Raw genomic sequence first — 24,255 nt, 5'->3', positions numbered from 1 at the left:
ACAATTTAGATATTTTATTGTGAATTTTGTGGGGTTCCAACAGTATCAAAAACATTACAAAATTAACAATGAAACCACGCAATAATAAAATAGCAAAAGAACATACATTTATATATGTTTTGTATTGCTATACAGTGGATTTCTTATTGCAATCTGCAACACAGCACACACATCCTTTATAGTCATTGCAAAAATACCATTGTTACACAAATCTAGGCCTGAGTAGGTTTTTATATGACGGCGAACACAAGTGCTCTGAGTTTGTGCTATGTATCCGTAAATATTTTTTCCGAAGCAATCTTCGGAATTCTCTATAAAATATAATGTTCTGTGCAGTTTCACAAGAGACCAAAGTCTAGTTTGATACATTGTTTTTCAGTAAGCTCAAGAGCTAGAGATCAATTTCATTGAAGTCATCTGAATAACCCGAAGACTGCAGAGTCAAGGAATCGTTTGTATCTGTGGAAATAAAGATCTCAGGTTTAGTAGGAATTACCTGGTTATCAGAGTTTTACACTATGACTTGCCCTAAGACCTTCTTTTAACATCTCTGAAGTCTCTTTAAACTTTGGTCACTGTTGCCTGTACTGGAGTAGAGAGAAACTGTGTGGGTTATTAATAAAATCTGAAGTTTCCTTCACTGTTCTTGGATTGTATTGACTGACAGCTGTGAAACAGTTGTCTGAGGGTTTTGCGTGCTGAAAGGAGCGGTTATCCCCAAAACTTTTTTTAAAATATATATTTATACATTATTTATATACTTAAGAAGGATACTGAAGACCCAAAGCCTTTGTGTGCTCTAAAGAGCGTTTTATGATGAACTGTCTTACTGCTAAGCCCCTCATTTATCACACCAACACACCAGCCTGTTTAATATACACCTGCACTGCTGGGTCCATTTTTGAACCCAGCAAGGATGGAAAGCATAGTGGGACATGGGGATGTTCTCAGTAGAGGCACATGCGTAGCAGCCAGCACTGAGCTATGTCACTAGGTAGCAGCCAGAAGCAATCCAAGAATGATATGAGGGAAGTCAAGAAAACATAGCTTGAATGGCTGGTTAGATGATCCTGTCAATTCCAAAAAGATCTATCTGTGTTTCACTAGCAATTTCTGTTATAAAAATAAAAAAGTAAGACTCCCATTACAAGATTTCATTGTAACTGATATAGAAGTTTATGAGGACCCTGACCCCAATCGTAAAAGTCTGGTGAGGCAGGGAAGTTGGTGGGGTGAAAGTGATGATTTACTACTAGCAATCTGCTACATATCTTTACATAGATATGATTCTTAGCTCCAAGAGATATTACCTTTGCAGGGTCCATTTTGAAACATGACATCATCAATTGCAACATCACTTCTTATTGAAACTCCTCGAATAGCTTCAAAGATAATCTGAAAAAGGCCAAATAAATGATGCTCAATTGTTAAATTTGGACTAGAAATGTATTATCCCCAAGATACTATATTATAGCCATAAATAAATAATGGGGTACATGTTCCATTTGATTAATTGCATTTTACCATAAAACATGTTGTGTAGTATACACTGCCATCGTTTTCATGAACACAATTGCATAGTTCTCATTTCAGCTAGCATACTAAAATAAATATACAAGGAAAAGTTTTCTATTTACAAGTTTTGCTACATGAAATTCCTCATTTCTTTTTACAATGCAGTAATAGCATCTATGATTACTAAGTTGAAGATGTTTTGTTCATTAAACTGACATTTAAGCTGAACATTTAGTGGTAGCGGTTGCTTCAGATGGCATGCCTGGACTTCATGTCAAATAATTCTAGTTATACAAGGATTCCATCTCTAAAATATAGCCCAGTCATTTTAAGTCACCGTTTATTTGTATCATACTTTGTAGTGTTCATGTCGCTCCGTCATTCTGATGACACATCATTTGTGCATTATCTACTGCTGTGTGAAATGCGTCAGTAATGCAGTTACAGCTATAGTTTTGGAAAAATGCAAAGTGGTTTTATCACACTGAATCAGGAAAGAAACTGGATAATTGGATTACTGAAGCATGGAATCAAAACATATGTTTAGCGGTCATTAACATTTCTCGCTGTGTCCTAAAAAATACACTAGTGAAATGGCAGTAGCCTTCATTACTGCTTTAATTGTTGGAAACTAAAGAAGACCTAGTGATGGCATTATCACAATGAATGTGAGACAATTTAGCACATTGTTAACAAATATTGTAAATAATAGAAGCTGTGTAGTTATTTTGGAAATGTGAAGGTACATCTACATTTGCTTTGTTACCCCAGATTCTTTGCTCATTATTTATTTTCTTTTTTCTGTTATAAAAGAACTTTTATATAAAACAATGAGTATTTGCTGTATAGATGTAACATCATTCATCGATAGTTACCCATTATCAACACAAATGCCATTTCAAGGTACATTTCGAGTTCTGCTTAATATATGGGGACCACAGTGCCAAAGCAACTGGAAGGAAAATAAATCATTCACTTGATGTATGTTGATGATAAAATCCCATTAAGTGTGTTTTACCTGATGCTGTTTATTGCTCTCATATTCCACATGAGCCTTCATCCAGCTAATGCTTTGTTCACCTTTCTTTGTCCAGAGCAGAGTATCCTTGTGTCTCTCACTTTCTTTTCTCAAGTAAACATTAAGGAGTCCAGTACCAGCTCCATACATATGATAAAAAAAAGTCAAGCACTGCTTCCCAGGGATGGCCCAAAGTGGTCTTGATAGTAATCTTGCTTTCTGCCCATAGACCATATGGGTTGCTTCAATGTACATATAGTAGCCTTTAAGTGAAAATGCACCAAATAAAAATAATTAACTTTACAGGTAAAAGCTAGGCATCTGTGGCTTGTGCAGTCACGCCTTTTCATTCAGTGTTTTTAACTGATTGCTTAAAGTGTAAGCGTTCAATATAACAATCACAGCATGAGATGGAATATGATCCTGATCACATTAGAAGATCTGTAACATATCTAAAATTATATATTCCTCCATTATGGAAATACACAACAAGTAACTTGTGGATGTTATAGTTGGGTCAGTGATGAGTGTTGTGTACCTTAAGTATTTGGGAACCATGCTCAGCAATTTGCTAGTGACAGAGGGAAAACGAGAGCTGTTATATATAAAAAAGTGGTGCTGAGACAAAAAAACTTTGAGTAGTTGAGTGCAAACTCAAGGTAATGTAACATATACACCAGGCAATTATTCATAACAACTATGTGCATCAAACAGTTGTAGATTATTCCTCGACTCACCTACCCCAGAAGTGTGGTCACCCCTTGGTCCAGTGTATGATGTTGGAGTACTTCCTCGTATCCTGTGCCACATGCCTCTCCTTTGCCATTCCTGCTGAAATCCACAATCATTCTTTTCAAATGTACACTTGCCAGGTGGTGGAGGAAGTCTATCTGCAGTTAAAAATGCCTTTATATCATCTTACGTAACAACATGGCTGTTTTTTATTTAGGAAATGTTATTATAACAGGTTTCTAGAAAATCTCATAAGCAAAAGTCTTTCTGAAAATGTGATTAATACAAAATATAAACCTAATGGTTTTAGCCACAAAGACTACGGATAGACAACCTTTGTAAAAAAAAAAAAAAAAAAAAAAGTTACACATTTCCCAGTGTCAGCTTTGTTGGAGAGGCACTGCATATCTTACAGAAGCTAAAATTTAGGACACATGTGTTTTATAGCTTCATCATGGGTCAAAAGATGTTTATGTAGCACCAGTTGTGGAATAATTTAGTTCTGGTAATTTGTCTAGTCCCTTCCCAACAGTCACTTGCTGCCTTGTTTGTTGCGACAGCAGTGCAAGTATCTTGGGAGACCCCCACCTGCTGTGTACTCGACTGGAATGACTAGTCATGGTGCATGTACTTCCCTAGGAAAAACATTTGTTATTGGACCAACATAGGAGAGATGAAGAGCAACATAAGCTTTTAGGACCTCACATGTCTCTTCTTCAGATGGAATGCAGAAAAATCCTTTGAGGTCCTAAAAGCGTATGTGACTCTACATCGCTTCTTGCTTTGGCCAGATAATAAGTCTAACTTCAACTTAAGACTTCCTCACGTTTGAACCAATACATCTATATCCATTTGTACAGTGTTGACAGTGGAGTTTGTACAAAGCCAGCCCGCTGAAATTGCTTTGCAGTAGGCTTCCCTGATCTTGATCTGTTTACAAACGTCCTAGCCACCACTCATCTTTAATAGTCATGGATAAATATCTGCCTATTATGATGAAAGCTGAGTATAACAAAACCATGTATTCCATAAGTGTTACTCTTTTTCTTTATCCTTTAAAAGAAAAAAATCAGATCTTATTATGCCTCACCAGCTGTTTGGCAGTTTCCAACGCTCACTGAAACATCATCGAGTGCTGTAAGGCCACAATCCCAAAAGCTCTTACACCAGCTCACAAACACAACCTGAAATACAGAAGAATGGTATGCAAGATACAACAGCTACAGCTCAGTTTACTTGTGAATGTATTGTATTCTAAGAGACTACTACCCTTGATCAGTGTATCACTGATTTATCACAAAAGTCTCCAATGACCTCAGAAAACCTAGCATAAAGCCACACCCAATGTGTGTTACGATATAGAGTCGAACCACACTCTAGAAAATGTGAAGAGTCCAGTGGAACAAGTAGGTTTGCATTATTTCATCCTGAAATGTAAGTCTGTGCTTTATGAAAGAAATCACAGTGAGGATTATTATCATTGAATTCTAGAGCACCAACAGATCTTTAACGTAGCGTAAAACGGGCAGCTGCCCTGGGTCCATTCGTTCATGGGGGATTGAAAGCAGCTACCCGTAGAGCCTAGGAGTCAGCAAGGTGTCTGTACATGGACACCGGTGTCCGCCACCACAATTTGTTCTGTCCGCCACCCTGCAAGCTTTTTCTAGAGACGAACTCGCAGGAGGAGCAGGGCTGGTTGGGGAGGTCATGGATCTCCCTGCAACAAAATAAAGGGCGCATGAGGTCTTTTCGTACAGACCTCTATTTCACTGCTCCCCTGCAAAGCGTGCGAGTTTTTGATGCTGCGCGATTTGATATCTCAGAGCTCAGCATTATATTACATTTATTTATATAGCGTCAACAGATTCTGAAGAATTGTTACAAGAGAGTCAAAAACATAACTTAAAACGTATAACATATGTGAAACCCGAAAAAAGAGGTAATGATAGTAGAAGAGAGACGCAGTTTATAAGGGGAACGAAAAGGACAGTTAGGGATGTATTTGGATAGGAGGGCAGAGATATAGGGGAGGGCAGAGTTGTTAAGGGCTCTGTAGGTCAGGGTAAACAATTCGACTTTGATTCTGGGGGTATGGGGAGCCAATGGAGCAATTGGCACAATGGAGCAGCAGATGAGGAATAGTGACAGAGAAAGATTAGTCTAGCTGCATTCTTGAGGATGGATTGAAGTGGTGAAAGGTGGGAGAGGGGGAGACCGGTTAGTAGGGAGCAATAATCCAGACGGGCTATCACAAGGGAACGGATCCATATTTTGGTTGTTTCAGGTAGTGCGATGCCATCCATTATACAATTCCAGAAAGACAGTAGGTAAGGGGAGTTAGAAAAGAGGGTGAAAGGTCAGGAAAGGAAATTTAGATTAGGGTGCCATCCACATATAGGTAGTATTGGAAGCCAAAGGAAGATATGAGCTGTGCAAATGATGAGGTGTAAATGGAGAATAGTAGAGGCCCAAGAATTGAACCTGCAGGAACACCAACAGATGGCGGTAGGGGAGAGGAACAAATTCCAGTGAAGGAGACACTAGGTATGGTCGAAGAGCTCTGTCACAGATGCCACAAGCATGAAGGGTTTATAGAAGGAGGAAGTGGTCAACTATATCAAAGGCTGCAGACAGGTCCAAGAGTATAAGTAGTGAGAATTATTTTCGCAGTGATGTGGACAAACTAAAATGTGGGAATGGAAGCAAAAAACTATGGCTTAAGCATCTAAATTAAATACATTTGATTTTGTTTCTGTTTAAAAATAGAGATTTTGAACCACGGTGACCAGAAAGCTCCATTAACACTTAATATATATGAAATGGGACAGTGCTGAAGAAGCCATCTAATTACTTTATAATAGCCAGAGAACCCCACAGTGAGGTACAAAGAAACTATTCCAACAAAAATTCACCCTAATTATATTATTGACTTCTGAATAATTTATACTGCGAGAAACCTTTTTTATAAAGGTGAAAACTGATGGCGTTTGAACATACTGACATTGTTTTAGTCCTTTAAAAAAACAAAACATGCACTTATTAGATGCAGCTGCAATATATTTTACTCCAACCTTAAGTAAAATGTTACATTCTCTGTCGATCATTTACATTTTGGTAATTGGGACAACTATATCTGAACATTGGAATTCTGTATCTACTTTGCGGCTGTGTCAACTGAAAGGGGACTATTATTAGACATAAAAGCTATTTCCCTGGACTTCAAATCCTCCTATGATGTGAAGTATCCCCTGGAGAGAAGTCAGAGTATGATTATATGAGTTCAACCATTTAAAATTATGGAAAAATGGAGATCAAAAAGCACACAAGCTATAAAGTTGGAAGTGTTCTCAGAGGACTATATAACATCGCATTGATTAGTGTGGTTTGATATAAGCTTTCCTTCCAGGGGCTAAGATCAGCAAGCATAAAAGCAATAAAATGAACAATAAACAATCTAAGGTCCAATGAATAAAGAACCCAATATTGCCAGAGGACTAAACAGATATACAATATTGAGGATCATTATAGGAAAGCAAACATTTTAATGTAGATTGAATACATGTATTTGCCAAAGCTTTTTGTACATTTTGATTGTTTTTAAAAATAGAGATTCATATTCCTATAAGTGATGCAAATATTTTTTAGGAACATTTCTTGCAGTTCGTTCTGCACAGTTCCTTCTGTTCTTTTTGACAACTATCTACAAGCAGTTTCATTACATGCAAATTTACAGACGAAGGCTGCCACAGTAGCCCTGAAATCTCCAATAAATATATATATATATATAACATCCAAAAACTGTTGGTATTCTGCTTCCTTGCTGAACTTAAATTTGAAGGCCTGAGAAATACTTTTACCTAATATGAGCTTGACAAGAAACGTAAGAGGACTTCTCCCAGTCGTAATAAATTATGTATATGAAAAGGAACAATGAATAATTTATCCTTTCAAGTGCATTTTTCATGTTAGTCTTGGCCTAACCTGAGGTAACGTGCAGAAAATGTTATGTACCTTGCAAGGCATTGGCTTGTTTATGTTGATTTCGGCTTGTAACCAAACTCCTTTAGGTGACTCCTGAACAGACCAGATTTTTTCTTGGACAACATGGTTCTCTTCAAATAAATACACAGCCAGGGCGTCATTCATTTTAGAGAAGCCATAAAATGCATAAAAGAAACGCAGACAATATTGCATGTTTCCTGGCAAAGAAGGACCATAAAGACGTCCAAAGTAACCCGGCTGAGAGGTAAACCTTGTGTTAGCCAACATGAAATGGCCTGCAAAACAAAAGAGCTAGTTATCATGGGGAACAACCTGCATTGTCAAAGAAGGCAATAAGTAGCTTCATTAGTTATGGAAGATACACATTTAGCTGGCATTGTAGTCACTGAGTACCCAGCTCTTAAAAATAACAATAAACAGCCCAGTCCACAGAAAATTAATAACAACCTGGTAAGATGCCAGGTCAAAATGTTTCCCTGACGGCATGCACCATAATAGCCTTATTATTTGGCTGTATTTTTTTCAAAATAACTCGTGATACCTTGTAAATTTGCAATCCTCCTACAGGTTGGCTGACATGATTTTTTTTATAATTGTTAATACTTTTCCTTGTGGTTTGCAGGGGGTGTAATTTTTACACCCCGTGCAATTGATTCTGTACGTACATGAATACGTTTGATCTCATGTTTGTTATTTTACAGCAAATATGTTTCAGCACAAATTTTAATAAAAAGGGTCATTAATTTATTCCAGAAATGTATTTTTATAGGATGTTTCTGAAAATGAATACCATCTGGTGACAGCTGCCTCTTCCAGGAGGCTGTTTCCTTATTACAAGGGTATTCTTGGTCACTATCTAGAACACTCTTTCATGGAACCTGTTTTCAAATCAAGTTGCCTCTTGTGCTATGTGAATACTTTTTAAATACCCCCAAACAACTTGAAATATCCATTGTGACAAAATAGAAATAGTTACTGACAATGCTGCCCTAAGGATATACGCAATCCCTGTAGCTCCCATAAACCTTCTACTATCAGGAACCATTACATTCCTTAATAGAACATTAAGCTCCAACAAACAGGCCATAAACATGCTTCATTTATGCAAAAAGACTTAATGTAATGGGTTGTACAATTGTCCACAGTGTACTGTAACTCCATTATGTGATCTTGAAGAATTAAAAAGTACTGGTGGTCCATAAACAAATTACTAGTGTAATACAAATGAAGGCATCTAATATCACTGCCTGGATATATCAACTTCAAGCTGAACACAGCTAAGCAATATAAAAGTGTAGCAAATAAAAATAAATACCTGAACCAGTGGTATGATCTCCTATTCTGTATGCATTTGGTTTTATTTTCACTCTGTTCCACCCAGCACCGTCTCTACCGTCTTGATGGAAGCGGCACATATCTTTCTCAAAGTCACACCCAGCCTCCTCTACATTAAAAACGGGTTCTGGAAAAAAAGAAAAACAACAATGTTCAGCCTTCCTTAGCATGTACATCAGATGACATACAAGACATGAAAATCATAAGCTGATGCCCCATATTTTGCTTTCTTGGTAGGTATTACAGAAAGAAAATTTCATATCAACTGCACAAGACCAAGAGACAAAGAGTGGTACAACTTACAATTTACAGAATTGCATATGGCCCCTTACATATAAGTAAAGAACACGAGTCAAGCAAAAAGTGAATCCTCATGCATTCCATTAAGTGGTGAAAAGTAGCTTCGAAGTTAAATACCATTAGATTACTTTTGTTGATATTATTTATCATACAATCAGTATATCCAATTATTGTTATATTATCTCCATGAAAGAATATATTGTACACATTTCATAGCTATTGGTTTTCTTTATGAACATGTATGAACATTTAAGTGTTATTTAAATCTAACCAAATAAACAGTTTAAAATACAAACACATTATACAACAGTACACTAAATAATTATACAAAACAATTAACTGTTTTGTAAGCACATAAGACTTATGACTTGCTTTATTTTGTTGTAGTTTTCAGATAAATACCAGAAATATACACCCCCATCATGACAAGTGGGCTCTCAGGTGTGGATGGGTTTTTAAAGAACTATTATTAGTTCAGCACTCTAGCCGTGAGAATTACACCTATAGCCATTTTTGGTGGGGTAACCCCAAATCTGTCCTGCACCCCTATAATAATTATCCACTCCCAACTCGCAGCTGAGAGTACACTTCACCAGTAGTGCCAGGTAGGCAGATCACCCAAAATCACACAGAGACTACTCTCAGCCACAGACACCTTCCTCAGCCATACACACCACTCTTGGGCACACAGATCACACTGTTCCACACATACACACCATAAAGATTAGACAGAAAGAGGAGGCGTAATGAGAGTGAGTGAATAAGAGTAACCCATCCCAGGGTCAGCTTTGGACAGCCATATATTATAGAGGTTGAACTAGGCTGCCTGTGCCAATCGCCCTAGGATAATGTGGTGAAAGCGGGAGCTTCTCCTATTGGTTGCTCTCCTTCTTAGAGAGACAAGGCAATTCTCCCATGAGCCACATTTTCCCAACCTCAAGGTTGTGCTATTACCTTATTGGTTGTTATTTTTTGTCCTTTTGCTTATTGGTTAATATGTTCCAAACCCTAATTTAAATTGTGGTTTAATCATCTTCCCATTCTTCTGGTGAGTATAAAAGACCTGGTATCGTCCATAATAAGTGTGTGTGTGTTCCTGTACTTCTGCCTGTCGTGTTTTGTATGTGGATCGTCCAAAGGATCCCCTTTAATTCCCATCTTCTGCTGTAGCTGGCTAACAGAGAAGGAAACTTGGCAATGACAACCTGAGACTAATCTGGTCACCTTGGTCCTGTTACATATATATGTATATGTGGCAACCTTAACCTGCATACAAGAGTATGGCATTGAGTGAATGATTGTTGATATAAGAAATGTACTAATCTCAGAACAGAAATGAATACAAAAGACCTTTGTTGGTTTCTTGCAAAAGAACATTGAACTGGCAAGTATAAACAATGCTCTAAATCATGTGAAATCTGAAATTATGTGGCGTTCTCGCTAGGATTCATAATTATTTCCTTGAATGTAATGGAAATCTTTACTTATGTCCTTCTAAAATTCATTTAAAAGGGGGAACTCCTGCACTCACAGCATGAAGCACAACTACATTTGTTAATTATGACTACCAATATATTGTGTAGGTCAATTGTTTTGCCAAAATTTAGTTTAATGTTTTTTTACAGCCTGAGCTCAGTCTTAATGTGGCACAACTAACATTTAATCAATGTCCTATCTCAAAGTTATCTTCCATCTCCTTACTCCTTTGCAAAGTAAGGGTATGGTCAGAAGGGACAACCAGTAATGCAGCTACTGAGTATATGTAACCCAATGAGGAGGAATAACCACACATATCCTGAGAAAAGCTGCTTTCATATATACAAAAAAATCTCTCTCTCGCTATAGAGAGTACGTTAACGTGGGGTATGGCTGTAATCGATGCCTGTAGCTCCCATAAGCCGCCTAACCATTAAATACCTTAATCACAAATTAAGCTCAGGTTTATAAAACAACTTAAAAAACAGGCCATAAACATTCTTCATTTATGCCAATAGATTTACAAGTGGGTCGTATAATGGGTTGTACAATTGTTAGTCTGTAGTGTAAGTCCATTATGTGATCTTGAAGAAGTAAAAAGCACTGGCGGTCCATAAAAAAATCGTAGTGTAATACAAATGAATGCATCTGATATCACTGCCTGGATATATTAAGTGCAGAGCTCCAGGAAGCAACATCAGCACAAGCACTGTGTGTTGGGGTTCATGAACAGGCTGAGTAACTGCACACAAGCCAAAGATCACTGTCTACATTGCCAAACACCAGCTGGAGTGGTGTAAAGCACATGGCTACTGAATTCTGAAGCAGTGGAAAAGTGTTCCCTGGAGTGATAAATTACCCTTCATGACCTTTAGGTCTGATGGACAAATCTGGGTGTGGTGGATGCCTACCTGAATTCTTAGTGCCTACTGTAAAGTTTAGTCGTTACTTTGTTCTAGTGAAGGGTGGTGTTAATGCTACAGCATACAGAGACATTGTGGACAATGCTATGCTTCCAACTTTCAGTTTGTGGAAGACCCTTTCCTGATCCAGCATGACTGTGCCCCTGTGCACAAAGTACAGTCCATAAAGACCTGATTTAATGAGTTTGGTGCACAGAGACCCGACCATAACCCCATTTAACTACTCTAGGATGAATTGGAACACCGATTGTGGCCAGGCCTTCTCATCCAACATCAGGGCCTGACCTCACAAATGCTGTTTTGGCTGAATGGGCACAAATTCCCACAGTAACAATCTTGTGGAAAGCCTCCCCAGTAGAGTAGAGGCTGTTATACCTACATTTACCTACATTATACCTACATTTCAACTACAGGGATACCCCAGGGTATATTAAATATTTACAAATCCATAGAAGTGACAATTGTGTTAGATAAGACTCAAACCTTCATTTCAAAGAATGACAAATAACACAGAAGCAATGAAAGTATTTATGAACAATTTCATTAAAGGACCCTATGTGATTTATTGGGACCAATAAGTCATTTGTAGACAATAGGTTATTTTTCCAGCCTGAAATATATATATATATATATATATATATATGCATAATTTTGTAATGTTTAAAACCCTAAAATACTTCATCATGACAGTCTGTTTATTTTGAAGAAACAAGTAATTTTTAAGAAGCATCAACATTTTAAGAAACAGATTTATACTTCAGAGAAAGTAGCATGTTACGTCTGATCGAACAGCTCTTTCTGTACAGTGATAAAGTAGTAAAAGTTGCTTACAGCTTCTGCAATAAGCAGATCAGTTTTGTCTTGATCAAAAGTCAAATAAAAGTAGGCCACGCTGTGGTGGTTACAGTGGGTGCACTTTTCCCAGGAGCTTGGAAGGTGAAATTACTCTCACAAAACAGAAATGTGAGCGCTGAGTTATAACATCATAGCCTGGCACTAAGAACACTAAGACAGAGAAGGATGAGGGGGACAGAGCATGCAGATCTATGCCTATGCCTAGACTATCAGTTATAAGCATCCCCTCTGGTGGTGTATAGGTCCCAGATGTCAAAGCGCCCCATAGAGCTTGGATGCTGAGTCTTGTTGTATTGTTCTCTTTGTAGCAATTATGCTTTGGACTGGTAAATTGTTGTCTTCTTAAACAAAAATACAGAAAATGCTAACTGAATATGAATATTTTATCCAAGTTATAGCCAGAACACAAATTATATGTGTTTTTTTATGGAAAATAGAAGCAATTATGAGCTGTAACCATTACAATGAGACTGTTAGTTATGTGTGCCAAATGTAAGAACTTTACAAAATACAAGAGGCACTTAGAAAATGACATAAGACAGGCATACTGTAGCTATATTAAAACATATCTAAAATAAACTTTGATGGACTTAGAAGTAAACATGGATTACTACACATTTTTTTGAGAAAAACATGTCTTTTCATATTTCATATTGCCATAACAATAAACACAGTGGAAAAAGTGACTAGGAATAATATGGATCATTTAAGAAAAGTGACATTGTAATTGTAACATACTAACATTAAAATTAAATGGTTGAGAAGGATCAAGCATTAAGTAGAAGGTGTGCACACTTTTTCCATCAACTAAAGATAAAAGCATTAGACGTGCAAATTGGCCAAAAACTTTACTAAGCCAATAAACTTTCTAAAAAGAAGACCCACTGAGTGCATCAACTTTATTTGCATGCTGTATATATATATATATACCGTATTTATCGGCGTATAACACGCACTGGTGTATAACACGCACCCCCATTTTAACAAGGAAATTTGAGTAAGAAAAAATAATTTTAACTTGGAAGCTATGAACTTAATGTTGGAATAATATTTATTACATTATAACATTTATTATAACATTTATACCACTTATAAGGCAAATATGAAAGAAAAAGCACCTCTTTGAACAAAAAAACTGAACAAAAAAAACTTCATCAGAATCACTGCTATCTGGGGAACCACACACACACACACACAGTAAGACACACACACTCAGACAGACACACAGTAAGACACACTCACACTCAGACACACACAGTAAGACACACACAGTAAGACACACACTCAGACACAGACTCAGAGACACACTCAGACACACTCAGACACACACTCCCAGACACACACTCCCTAACCCCCCTTCTCAGGATCTCCTCTCTCATTCCCTAACCCCCCTTCTCAGGATCTCCCCTCTCCCTCCCTAACCCCCCTTCTCAGGATCTCCCCTCTCCCTCCCTAACCCCCCTTCTCAGGATCTCCCCTCTCCCTCCCTAACCCCCCCCCAGGATCCCCCCCCCGGTCACTTACCTTCAACTCCTGTGTTGGAAGCGTGAGGTGTTTGTCTCGGGTGCCGGCGCTTCACTGCTGAGCGCCGGCGTCTGACGTCATATGCCGGCGCCCAGCGTGAAGCGCCGGCACCCGAGACAAACGCCTCACACTTCCAACACAGGAGTTGAAGCGCTGAGGCGGCGGCGGCTGAGGCAGGCGGCTGAGGCAGGCGGCGGCGGCGGCTGAGGCAGGCGGCGGCGGCCAGCAGAGGAGTCCTGGATTTCTGTCAGTCAGGGGGGCCCGAGAGTTGCCGAGCGGTCGTCTTCAGCAACCGCTCGGCACCCCTTGGGCCCCCCTGACTGGCAGAACTCCAGGGCCCGGTCGCAGTTGCGACCCCTGCGACCCCGCTAGTTCCGCCACTGGCTCTAGGATTTATCGGCGTATAACACGCAGGTAGGTTTTCAGCTTCATATTTTAGTTAAAAAAGTGCGTGTTATACGCCGATAAATACGGTATATATATATATATACTCACAGCAATCACACTCCTATCATGCCCAGGCAGCCAGTACATGCTGGAACCTGGGCATAAGAATGTGATTACAGCCTCCCTATGCCATGCTATCCCCCCTACACACACACGTACACATCCATGCTATCACACACACACTCATTCACAAACATTCATTCACAAACATTCAGCATTCTCCCCAACCAAGCCTGTTCCTCCTGCTGCTGACATTTTTGTCTGTCTCCGGAGGGGTGCTGGCGTGGTGGCACCCCCTGATGAGCGGCACCCGGTGCAAACTTCTAGTGCTAGAGGTTATTTAAAACTGTGCTGTTCCTATTACCACAAAATCACCTGTTTAAAATGCAATTTACCTCCAAGATGATAGCCCTAACATACCATACTAGAGAAAATGGCACAGGTCATTTTTATAGCAAAAATTATGCATTGTTGTGTAAATGTGAGAACTAGGATTAGGGATAATCTGGATTGTGCAGTCTAAATAAGAAATTGTGCATTTTTAAATAAGAAATTGTAAGCTTGCGAGCAGGGCTCTCTCCACCTAATGTATCGGTTTGTCTTAGTCTGTCTATCCTCGTCTTGTCATACCCCTTGAATATATGTATTGTATTACATACATATATTTATTAAGATTGAGAATATCCTTTTATATGGTTACCACTTGTGCTGGCTTTTACAAAGGCATTAGGTAAGTGTTATAGCATGCAAAGGCAAACATTGAGACACAGCTGCTTTTTATTTATTTCCTCAAGTATACTTAATTATAAATAAAATGTTTAGTAAATTTCTGGCATTAATGCACATAGCTTAATGGAAAAGGGGCGGGCATAAAATAAACCAGAGACTAAACTGTTTGTAAATACTTATTATGTATACAACATTGAATTGTTACACAAATAATGTCTTTGATGCCATATTTAATGTTAGAAGGATTTTAGAGAGCCACTAAAAATCTTTTTTGCCACTTTTAGTAACACAACTTAATGGTCCAAGAAAAGTTAGGCAACCAGGATTCTAGATGTTTCTTTGTTTATTATTATTATTATTATTATTGTTTTTTATTTATATAGTGCCAACAATTTACACAGCACAATACATATATTCAAGGGATATGACAAGACTAGAATTGACAGACTAAGACAAACCGATACGTTAGGTGGAGTGAGCCGTGCCCGCAACCTTACAATTTCTTATTTAGGTTCTGAAGAAGCTACCTCTGAAGTTCTGAAAGATTATTACATCGTTTTCTACCATGGTCCAATAAAAGGTGTCACATTCGACAGAAGATACTATTTTCTTTTACTAACCAATATTGCTTGTACGCAGCGGTCAGGTTGGATATAGCCTGCCACTGCTCCAGCTGAGAGTTGTTTTGTTGAGGTGTGCTATTGACTTGGAGTGAGAAGGAGGTGAGAGAAGTAGGGTGCACATCCCTCCTGAGATGTGTGCAAACCTGGTGGCCAACTACAAGAAATGCCTGACCTCTGTGATTGCAAGCAAGGGTTTTGCCACCAAGTACTAAGTCATGTTTTGCAAAGGGGCCAAATACTTATTTCACTGAGTAAAATGCAAATCAATTTATAACTTATTTGAAATGCGTTATTCTGGATTTGTTGTTATTCTGTCTCTGTCAGTGGACAAACGTACAAAATCAGCAGGGGATCAAATATTTTTTTCCTTCACTGTATGTGGCAGCAATTGGTTTGGTTGCTGTTTCTGAATTCAGGAACACACAATAATAACGTTACAGGTTCAAAGTAAAAAAAAAGATACAATTGTGGACGGTCTCTATACCTCTTTCACCAGAGCAGTGTTCTGCGGAGAATGAAATGTCATCCAGGGCAACGTATCCAGCTTGTACACCATTGAATGCAACTTCAAAGATAACCTGGAAGAAATGAACTTGACCTTAGCTGTCTTTGTACATTTAAGCTGTAATCTGAACATTTTCACTGCTATCCATTATTTATGAATGTTCCAGTGTTTTCTTTTCTGCTGTAAAATGAAGAAAACTAATTTTGTTCTGCACAAATACTTATTTCTGTAGAAAAAAATACATCCGTATTAAAAACTGAGAGAACCAATCTTATTGCACAAGGATTTTCTCGAACTTCAATTATGTGACAAAGCAAGTGCACGTATGAGGAAATATATGGCCATAACCCTGCGCAACAGGCCACAGACAAGCTACATGTGCAGGTTACCACCTTCTGTCTTTCTATATTCCTAGTAATCAAGTTGATGTTTAATTGGATATTTTTCTTCTTCAGCAAAGACACAGCTTTGACAAATCAGCTATTTTTTCTTAGCAAAGTTGGACAAAGACCCTCCTAAGTTTTTCCAGTCAATGCCACATCTTACAATGTCCTTCTGTACTTAGTTTTACCCTGGAGATATCCACAGAATCAACATTAAGCCCAATGGGGTCAGTTAGTAAAGGCGCCACCATACCTTCACCCCATGCACACTTACTAGAAGGCCAAATCAGGTCTCAATAAGAAATGACTTTCCAGGGGTGGCAAGGTAAATAATAATACAAGTGGCTGCCTCATTGTTTGTGTATGCATTCCACCCTTCATCAGCTTGGTGCCCCTGGTGATATTCACTGATCGGTATGCACTTAAGCAACCCATCAGTTACTCCCGAAAGGACTGTAACCTTTAGGTTAAAAACTCCATAAAACAATATCAAAAAAGGCTTAGCTTTGCCTACTTCTTGTTTCAAACACATTTTTAAACAAGGGTTCCATTAGAGTTAGCATTCTTTATGTAAGTATCTTCATATTGAAAAGTTTAGCATATGAGCTGTGCTCAATACAGATTTATGTTACTTTACCTCAACAGGGACATGGACATTTAAATCGACTTCTGCTAAATTCCATTCTCCTCGTCTCGTACCCTCCATTTTCCAGATTTCTTCATATGAACCATGCAAGTCTCTGGTATATACCACAAAGACATTGCTACTTTCCTTCTGAAGTTGATAATAAAAAGACATACAACCCGCAATAGGACTAATAATTAGGGGAGAGATCAGCTGAGCCACTTCTTGGAAAGCTTTGACATAAACAGAGTCAACATACATGTAGTGACCTAAGAAAAGAGAAGAAAATATTTCATGAAATACGTACCTAATCTAAAGGGTGTGCAGTACAGAATATCACACAATGATTATCTGACTATATACTCTTCACCCTCAAGTGACTTGATATGGCGACTTAGCACACTTAGATCTGATCATTTAGATGGAGAAGGTGATATGCTGCTTTACACAGTTCGCTAGGTAAAGCAGCATAATGATTCCAGTCAAAGGAATACTAAAAGACAATAACTATAAATGATTGTTAAATTCAAATTCTGACTTCATTTTGCCTAATATTACCGTATTTGCTCGATTATAAGACGAGGTTTTTTCCAGAGCAAATGCTCTGAAAAATACCCCTCGTCTTATAATCGGGGTCGTCTTCTAATCAGACCCCAAAAAAATGCTGGCGCCATGCTGCTTACCGGTCGCGAGCAGCGTCTCTTCTGTTAGAAGCAGGGCAGGAAGCTTGCAGCGTCCTCACAGAACTCTATCTCCCCCCTCCCTCCTCTGAGGGCGGGGCCAGAGAAGTTGCTACAGCCGGTCCCCTGCAGAAGTCTGCGAGTGGGAGATCTGCAGTTCAGGTGAGGGGGTGGGGGAGGGTTTTTGAGTATGTGTGAAGTGTGTGTGATTAAGGGAATGAATGAGTATTTAAATGTTTGTGAATGAGTGTGAGTGTGTGTGTGATAGCATGGATGTGTAAGGGGGGTGGGGGTTGTAGCATGGCATATGGAGGCTGTAATCCCACTGCTATCATCCCCAGGTTCCAGCATGTACTGGCTGCCTTGGCTTGATAGGAGTGTGATTGCTGTTAGCAGTTTGATATATATATATATATCAAACTGCTAACAGCAATCACACTCCTATCAAGCCAAGGCAGCCAGTACATGCTGGGTTAAAAGGCATATCATGGGGCTGAGTGGCATATAGGGGGTTAAAATGCATTTCTGGACCTCCAGAAATGCATTTTAACCCCCTATATGCCACTCAGCCCTATGATATGCCTATATACCTCCAGAAATGCTTTATACCCCCCTATATGCCACTCAGCCCCATGATATGCCTTTTAACCCCCTATATGCCAGAGTGGCATACAGGGGTATAAGGCATATCATGGGGCAGAGTGGCAAATAGGGGGGTATAAAGCATTTCTGGGGGCAGAGTGGCATAACTGGGGGGGGCAGGTTGGCAAATAAAAGGAAATTTAAAAAATATATTTTTCTCAATCATAGCTTTTATTAAACATGAAAATAATTTACATTAATTAATATTTACTGGTAAAACTTTTTCCCTATAGGGTAGTCTTATATTCAGGCTTTTTGTTTTTTTCCTAAATTAATATTTTGATTTTGGGGGGTCGTCTTATAATCGGGGTCGTCTTATAATCGAGCAAATACGGTAGTTTAGTTTGTTTATTTAGGTATTAAGTAATCACTCTCATCACAATCATATTCTATATTTTAATTTAATGTTTTCATGTTCCACATCCCCGCTTACCTAATTCGCTGTTGAGTGTGTGGTCTTTAGGCAAGATAGACGGCGTATTTCGGATATTTCCTCCACCGACAAACCAGTTTACATTTGGATTCCAGATGTTCATGTAACCACAAAGATGGTTTTCTTCAAAGTCACACTCTAAAATGACACATAATCTGTGAAATAATCATTCTAAACACTAAAGAGTAACTTGAAAAAGCAACAACAAAAGAAAACGAAATTATTCATATCTCTATATACAGGCAAAGCCAAGCAAAACGAATTGTACCCAACAAGCTGTTACATGAATTTTTCTCAGAATCACATGTATCCTCTCATCTAAAGTAAAAAATGTTCCAGAATAATTCAATCAAAAAGTGTGTATTAAAAACTGTACAATTACTAGGAAAAGATGCCAAACCCAAAGATTCTTAGAGCTAAGAGTTTAAAAACAGTGTACTTTTAATATTACTAGAAGCATATAGGGACATAAGAAGCTTAATAACTTATTTGATACGAATCTATGTTATTTTTTCCATGACAGTATTTGACGTTGCTGTTGGTTTCTTAATAATATCTGTAGGAACATATATATCTAAAGAATATTTTACTATGTCTGTACTTATTATACTGACACAGGAAATACAATATGTTAACTTACATTGTCATGTTTGATATACTGTATGTCACGGCCATTTCAAATACATGATGTGCAGTGCCGGACTGAGGCCTTAAATCGGCCCTGGCACTTTAAGGCCAGAGGCCAATAAATGCACTTGTGCAACGTGCTGACACACTTTAAAGGACATCATCTGCTACGTGTGCGCCGAGTCTGGGTCTGATCATATAGAACAAGTTTACATTGTACTTACCGATGCAGTACCCAGTAGTCATCTTGAGTTCAAAAATAGCAATGCTACTGACTTTATCTGCTCCTAAAATCCCTTCTAATATGATCTAGAAAGTGAATAAACATATGCTTGTGCTTAAAATGCTTGCAACAACAAATTATCACTGGTCAGCATACACCAGACATGTTTAACAACAGTTCTTGTGTGCTGTAGAAACAACCAAATGTACTATGCATTCGCCATGTCTTATATTCCTTTTTAAGGGTCTCGGGGCCAAGAGGAAATCATAAACTTCACTTTAAGCAAGCAGTAGGTTATTAGGTTTTTCTTTTAGTTTGAAAAATTATAACTAAGTAAAATAACATTATTTGGGGAAAATAATTGTCATTAAAGGAGCACCTTAGTCTTCTTTCTTTATGTTAAAAGCATATTCAAGTCCATTTGCATTGACTCCCCAAAAGCCTTCAAGACAGCACACTATAGTCGTCTTGTAAATATCCATTATTTTTCCCTAGCATTAGCTAATATTTAACAATACAAATCATTTACCTTGTATTTTCTTGATGTATGTCTCAAATCAATACTTGCTATTAACCAGCTGTCTGATTGTTCATCAGATGACCACAAGAGGTAATCAAAACTCTCTTCACCAGGCCGGACAAACACATTTAGCTTACTAGGACTGGCAGAGGACTCAGTGCCAGCAATCTGATAGACCAGTCTGAGACAGCTCCACTCATCGGGCTGGAGGTCTGGACTGACAAGCACAGCTTTCTGTCCGGCTGTTCCATAGGAAGTGTCCACCGAAATGAAATGACCTGAAATCATAGGTATACGCTATTGTCATTATTAATGTGAAGCCTTCATCAGAAATAAATAATTTTATAAATATGTGTATCTAATCATGTGAGCATCATTGACTTTATAATTTATAAATTCTATTAGTAATGAATCTCAGCAGTAGTGCTTTTACAATGATGGAGAATGCAAAAATAACAATACACAAAAATATAACCTATAAAGATAAAGAAGGACAATGGGGGCCTGCTCTTTTGCTAAATGTCCTTTGGGGGGATTAAGAAGGAATGAGACCAAAAGGGAGAGACATGACTGGTTGATAATGGTTTGATTGTAGGAAATGTAAAATGCAAAACTCAGTGGCTTGGAGATCTTGAAGGCGGGTGGGGAATGTTTTTTTTCCAGCATTCAGGTTATGGGGTAGCGAAAGGATAGACTGTATGGTTCTCTAACCTGGTGGGTTGTTAATAAATGTTCAGAGTAAGAGTAAAGGAGAGTTTGACAGAAGGAGGTGGGGTTGTATTGACACAGCACTGGTGAAATTGTGGACATATTCTTCTGGAGGGTATGGTGAGCCAGTTGAAGGACTAGTCAAGAGTAGGAGCAGATGAATAATAATTGAATAAGAACATTAGTCTAGCAGAGGTCTTCAGAACAAAAGTAATTTACCAAGAGAGAAAGTGTAGTAGAAGCCCAAGACTGAGGTGGTCAAATACCACAGAAACACATGCTATAGGTATGGTCAGAGAGGTAGGATTTAAGCCAGGGTTTTCAGCTGCCTTGTCACCCCAGGTTTGTCTCTGCACCCCTCACTTTTCCTTCTGCTGCATTTGAGACCTGACATCTCGAGTCTGCATCATGTCTAAATTGCTGCTTTACAAGATGGTTGTGATAATAGCTTTATGGAAATGATATTAGCACTGCAACAATATTAATACTAGATTAATGATTAATACTAATCATAGAAAATAATAGAAAATTGCATTAGAACAGCTGGCACGTTACCAAAACCTTACCTTACTTTTTATAAAGAAAAAAGCTGTGATTTCAGAAATTTCAATGTATTGCCTAAGATGTTTCATGGTAAATATTTTATTCATTTGGATTCCTGGCCATCTGAAAACCCTAGATTCATGAAATATTCTTAATAATGTCAGATTGAACTACTGCGTGATTAGTCCCCCCACTGCATGCAACCAAGCTAAAATATGATTGAACATCGGCATTACTGGATGCTTAAAATACAAAAAAGGTACATTGTGTTTGTGTAAATATTATACACAATTCAGATGATAAACATAAGCATTTTGATTTTCTACATAAACTTTAAAAATATTGATGATTTGGCAATCAATGTGTCTATCCTTCTCAAACCTATACCGGTAGTTTGTTTCATCAAATCTGGTTTATCTTTGCTTATTAACATTGAGCTGAAGACACTGGCTCACGCTTGGCATATAGACAAAGAACTTGACGGCGGTTAAGAACCATCTTAACGAGCTGTTGTTTGACTTCTCCAAGCTGTTGTGGTCAAGAGGTGTCTGCCCGAGCATAGTACTGGGATATTAGTGAGTGGTTGCAAATGATGTGGTACAGACAGTGTTTTATGATTTTGCTATTACGATTTGTTTGTTGAGTTGGAATTTATATAACAAGGATTCTCACTGGAAGGAAATCTGTATGGAGAACATATCCCAGCAACTTCCTAAACAACAAAACCTTGTAATTAGTGAGGACAATACACAGTTTACTATAATAATATTCAATTAACATGTAAACTAGCATTTTCAGAAGCAGATGGCAGACTTTTTCACTCTGATTTATTATACCACCTTAAAAAGTAATGGTTTTGTACGGAAATAGAAATAGCGTGGATATGTATCATATGTTGGAAGGCTTGCACCAGTTCCAAAAATATATTTAAATACAGGGTGTAAGCCTTGCAAAGATCTGTTTTAATCTGCCCCTCTTTAATTACGTGAGATGATGCCTGTGTTTTAAAATCTAAAATACATAGACTCTACATAAAAATCCTTAGTCCATAACCATGAGAATTTCTAAATAGGTAAAGTCCAAGTCAATACCTGTATATATTATTTATTTTTAGTTTGGTATTTCAGATTGCGTACTTTTCTATATTTTGGCATCATTTTAAATGATTGTTAGCATTCTTTCACTGACAAGTTAAAATATTTTTAATCAAATGACTGCAATATCGGGGTTAAACCTAAGGACTGGTTGAACCCTTCTTCCCAGACATGGGTAAGACTATTTCTAATGGGGACTAGGTCGTAAAGGGACACTCCAGCATTCAAATGTACTTTAATGTATATCTATATATATTTTCTTGGTGTCCTCCTTGCAAATGTTTGGAGAGTTTCTGCAGAATATATGCCCTGGGCAATGGGTCTAAAGTGGCCCCCATGCCCAATGAGAGGGCTTTCCTGGCACTAATTGGCAAGCAGCCCTCACTAGCTAGAATTGTTGCACCACAGAGGAGGAGGGCAGCTACGGGGCTGGTGTTTCCAAGAATTCATAATAAGTACTTACAGAGTAGAATAATATGTATTATTCTTCAGTGGGGCTGTCAAGGTCCCTTACATGGACTTTTACATAAAATAACAATAAAATAACTATATCAGTAACCTAGTGCTTATATTTTGCTAGATACATTTCTAGCAAATGCATTGCGCACACAATGTCTCAGACAACATTTCCCACACATTTTAGGATGATTAACTTTGTTGCACTCCTTAGTCCTTGAGGGCTGCAAACACACAATGTTTTCAATGCAATACATAACAAATTCCTCCTTAATTAAATTTTAAAATTGTATAAGATTATGATAAAGAAAATATAAGCACTAAAAATGGTTCATAGTTTCATAATACTATACACATTTGAGGTGAGTAGTGCCTCATACACATTGTGTACTACAGGTTCTCCATGGACAATTGTGGCGGGATTAGGTCCCTTGTCACCTCAGCATCACACACATTAGTTTAATCCAATACTGTGTCCAACATGTTCATATTTTTAAGGAATCTTTTGCTTGTTGAATGGAAGTAACCATTCCGATTGTGAATAAAAACAGGGTTTTTAGTTTGCCTAGCATTTTCATCTCGGAGTATTAGTGAATTAGAAATCACTTTGTTGCTTTGACAATCCACTGGCCACCGTAATAGGATTTTGCATACTTTCACAAAAATCCTTCACTATAATCTCTATCAACACTGCATATACTATACATATCTAAACAAACCGTCTAAACAGCAGAAACTAGGAAATACACCATCTGGAATTATTATCTGATAATGAATAAAACACAGACTTCAATGGTTCATATTTTAGGAACTGATGATTAGTCTTGGGATAAGATCCAAATTGTATTAATATTGAACGAAAATCTCATGGTTTCTTTTTTTCCTTTAATGGCTAATGTCTGTACAGTACCAACCTCCTCGAGAACTGCCACTGTGGCCTTCAAACCTGAATCTGAATGAAACATTTAAAAAGGACAGGAGGAGAGATGGGTGCTGGCTCGTATCCATACTTTCCAGAATTCATGGCAAAATCATAAACTCTGTGGTAAATGTATTGTTCATGGTTAAATACAAGTTATGGATATTAGATTAATAGGGACAGAACTTTGATCCAGGGATTTATTCTGATATTTGGAGTCGGGAAGGAATTTTCCCCCTGGTATGGGGCAATTGGCATCTGCTTCATATGGGTTTTTTTGCCTTCCTCTGGATCAACACAGTAGGGACACAATATGTATATAGGTTGAACTTGATGGACCTTGGTCTTTTTTCAACCTTATGAACTATGTAACTATGTAAATATGGCATCTACAGGGGGTTATGGTTTCACTATTTTG

The 24,255-nt window shown here is 38.0% G+C and overlaps 1 protein-coding gene across 1 annotated transcript in view; it reads right to left on the bottom strand.

The window, feature by feature from the left end:
• MAMDC2 (MAM domain containing 2) overlaps window positions 1-24,255 on the bottom strand; it is a 37,829-nt gene continuing 13,574 nt past the window's right edge. The window contains exons 3-14 of the mRNA XM_053466571.1: window positions 20,127-20,395; window positions 19,599-19,683; window positions 18,748-18,885; window positions 17,005-17,261; window positions 15,964-16,057; window positions 8,583-8,729; window positions 7,277-7,542; window positions 4,356-4,449; window positions 3,271-3,423; window positions 2,534-2,796; window positions 1,311-1,395; window positions 1-459 (exon numbers count right to left, since the gene is read on the bottom strand). Of these exons, the coding sequence (XP_053322546.1) occupies window positions 392-459; window positions 1,311-1,395; window positions 2,534-2,796; window positions 3,271-3,423; window positions 4,356-4,449; window positions 7,277-7,542; window positions 8,583-8,729; window positions 15,964-16,057; window positions 17,005-17,261; window positions 18,748-18,885; window positions 19,599-19,683; window positions 20,127-20,395 (1,919 nt within the window). The 3' untranslated portion in view covers window positions 1-391. The remainder of the gene's footprint in view (window positions 460-1,310; window positions 1,396-2,533; window positions 2,797-3,270; window positions 3,424-4,355; window positions 4,450-7,276; window positions 7,543-8,582; window positions 8,730-15,963; window positions 16,058-17,004; window positions 17,262-18,747; window positions 18,886-19,598; window positions 19,684-20,126; window positions 20,396-24,255) is intronic.

Source organism: Spea bombifrons, chromosome 1 (genome assembly GCF_027358695.1).
Source record: "Spea bombifrons isolate aSpeBom1 chromosome 1, aSpeBom1.2.pri, whole genome shotgun sequence".
NCBI classification, from domain to species: Eukaryota; Metazoa; Chordata; class Amphibia; order Anura; family Pelobatidae; genus Spea; species Spea bombifrons.
The sequence above is the reverse complement of the archived record's forward strand: the minus strand, read 5'-3'. Positions and strand labels throughout refer to the sequence as shown.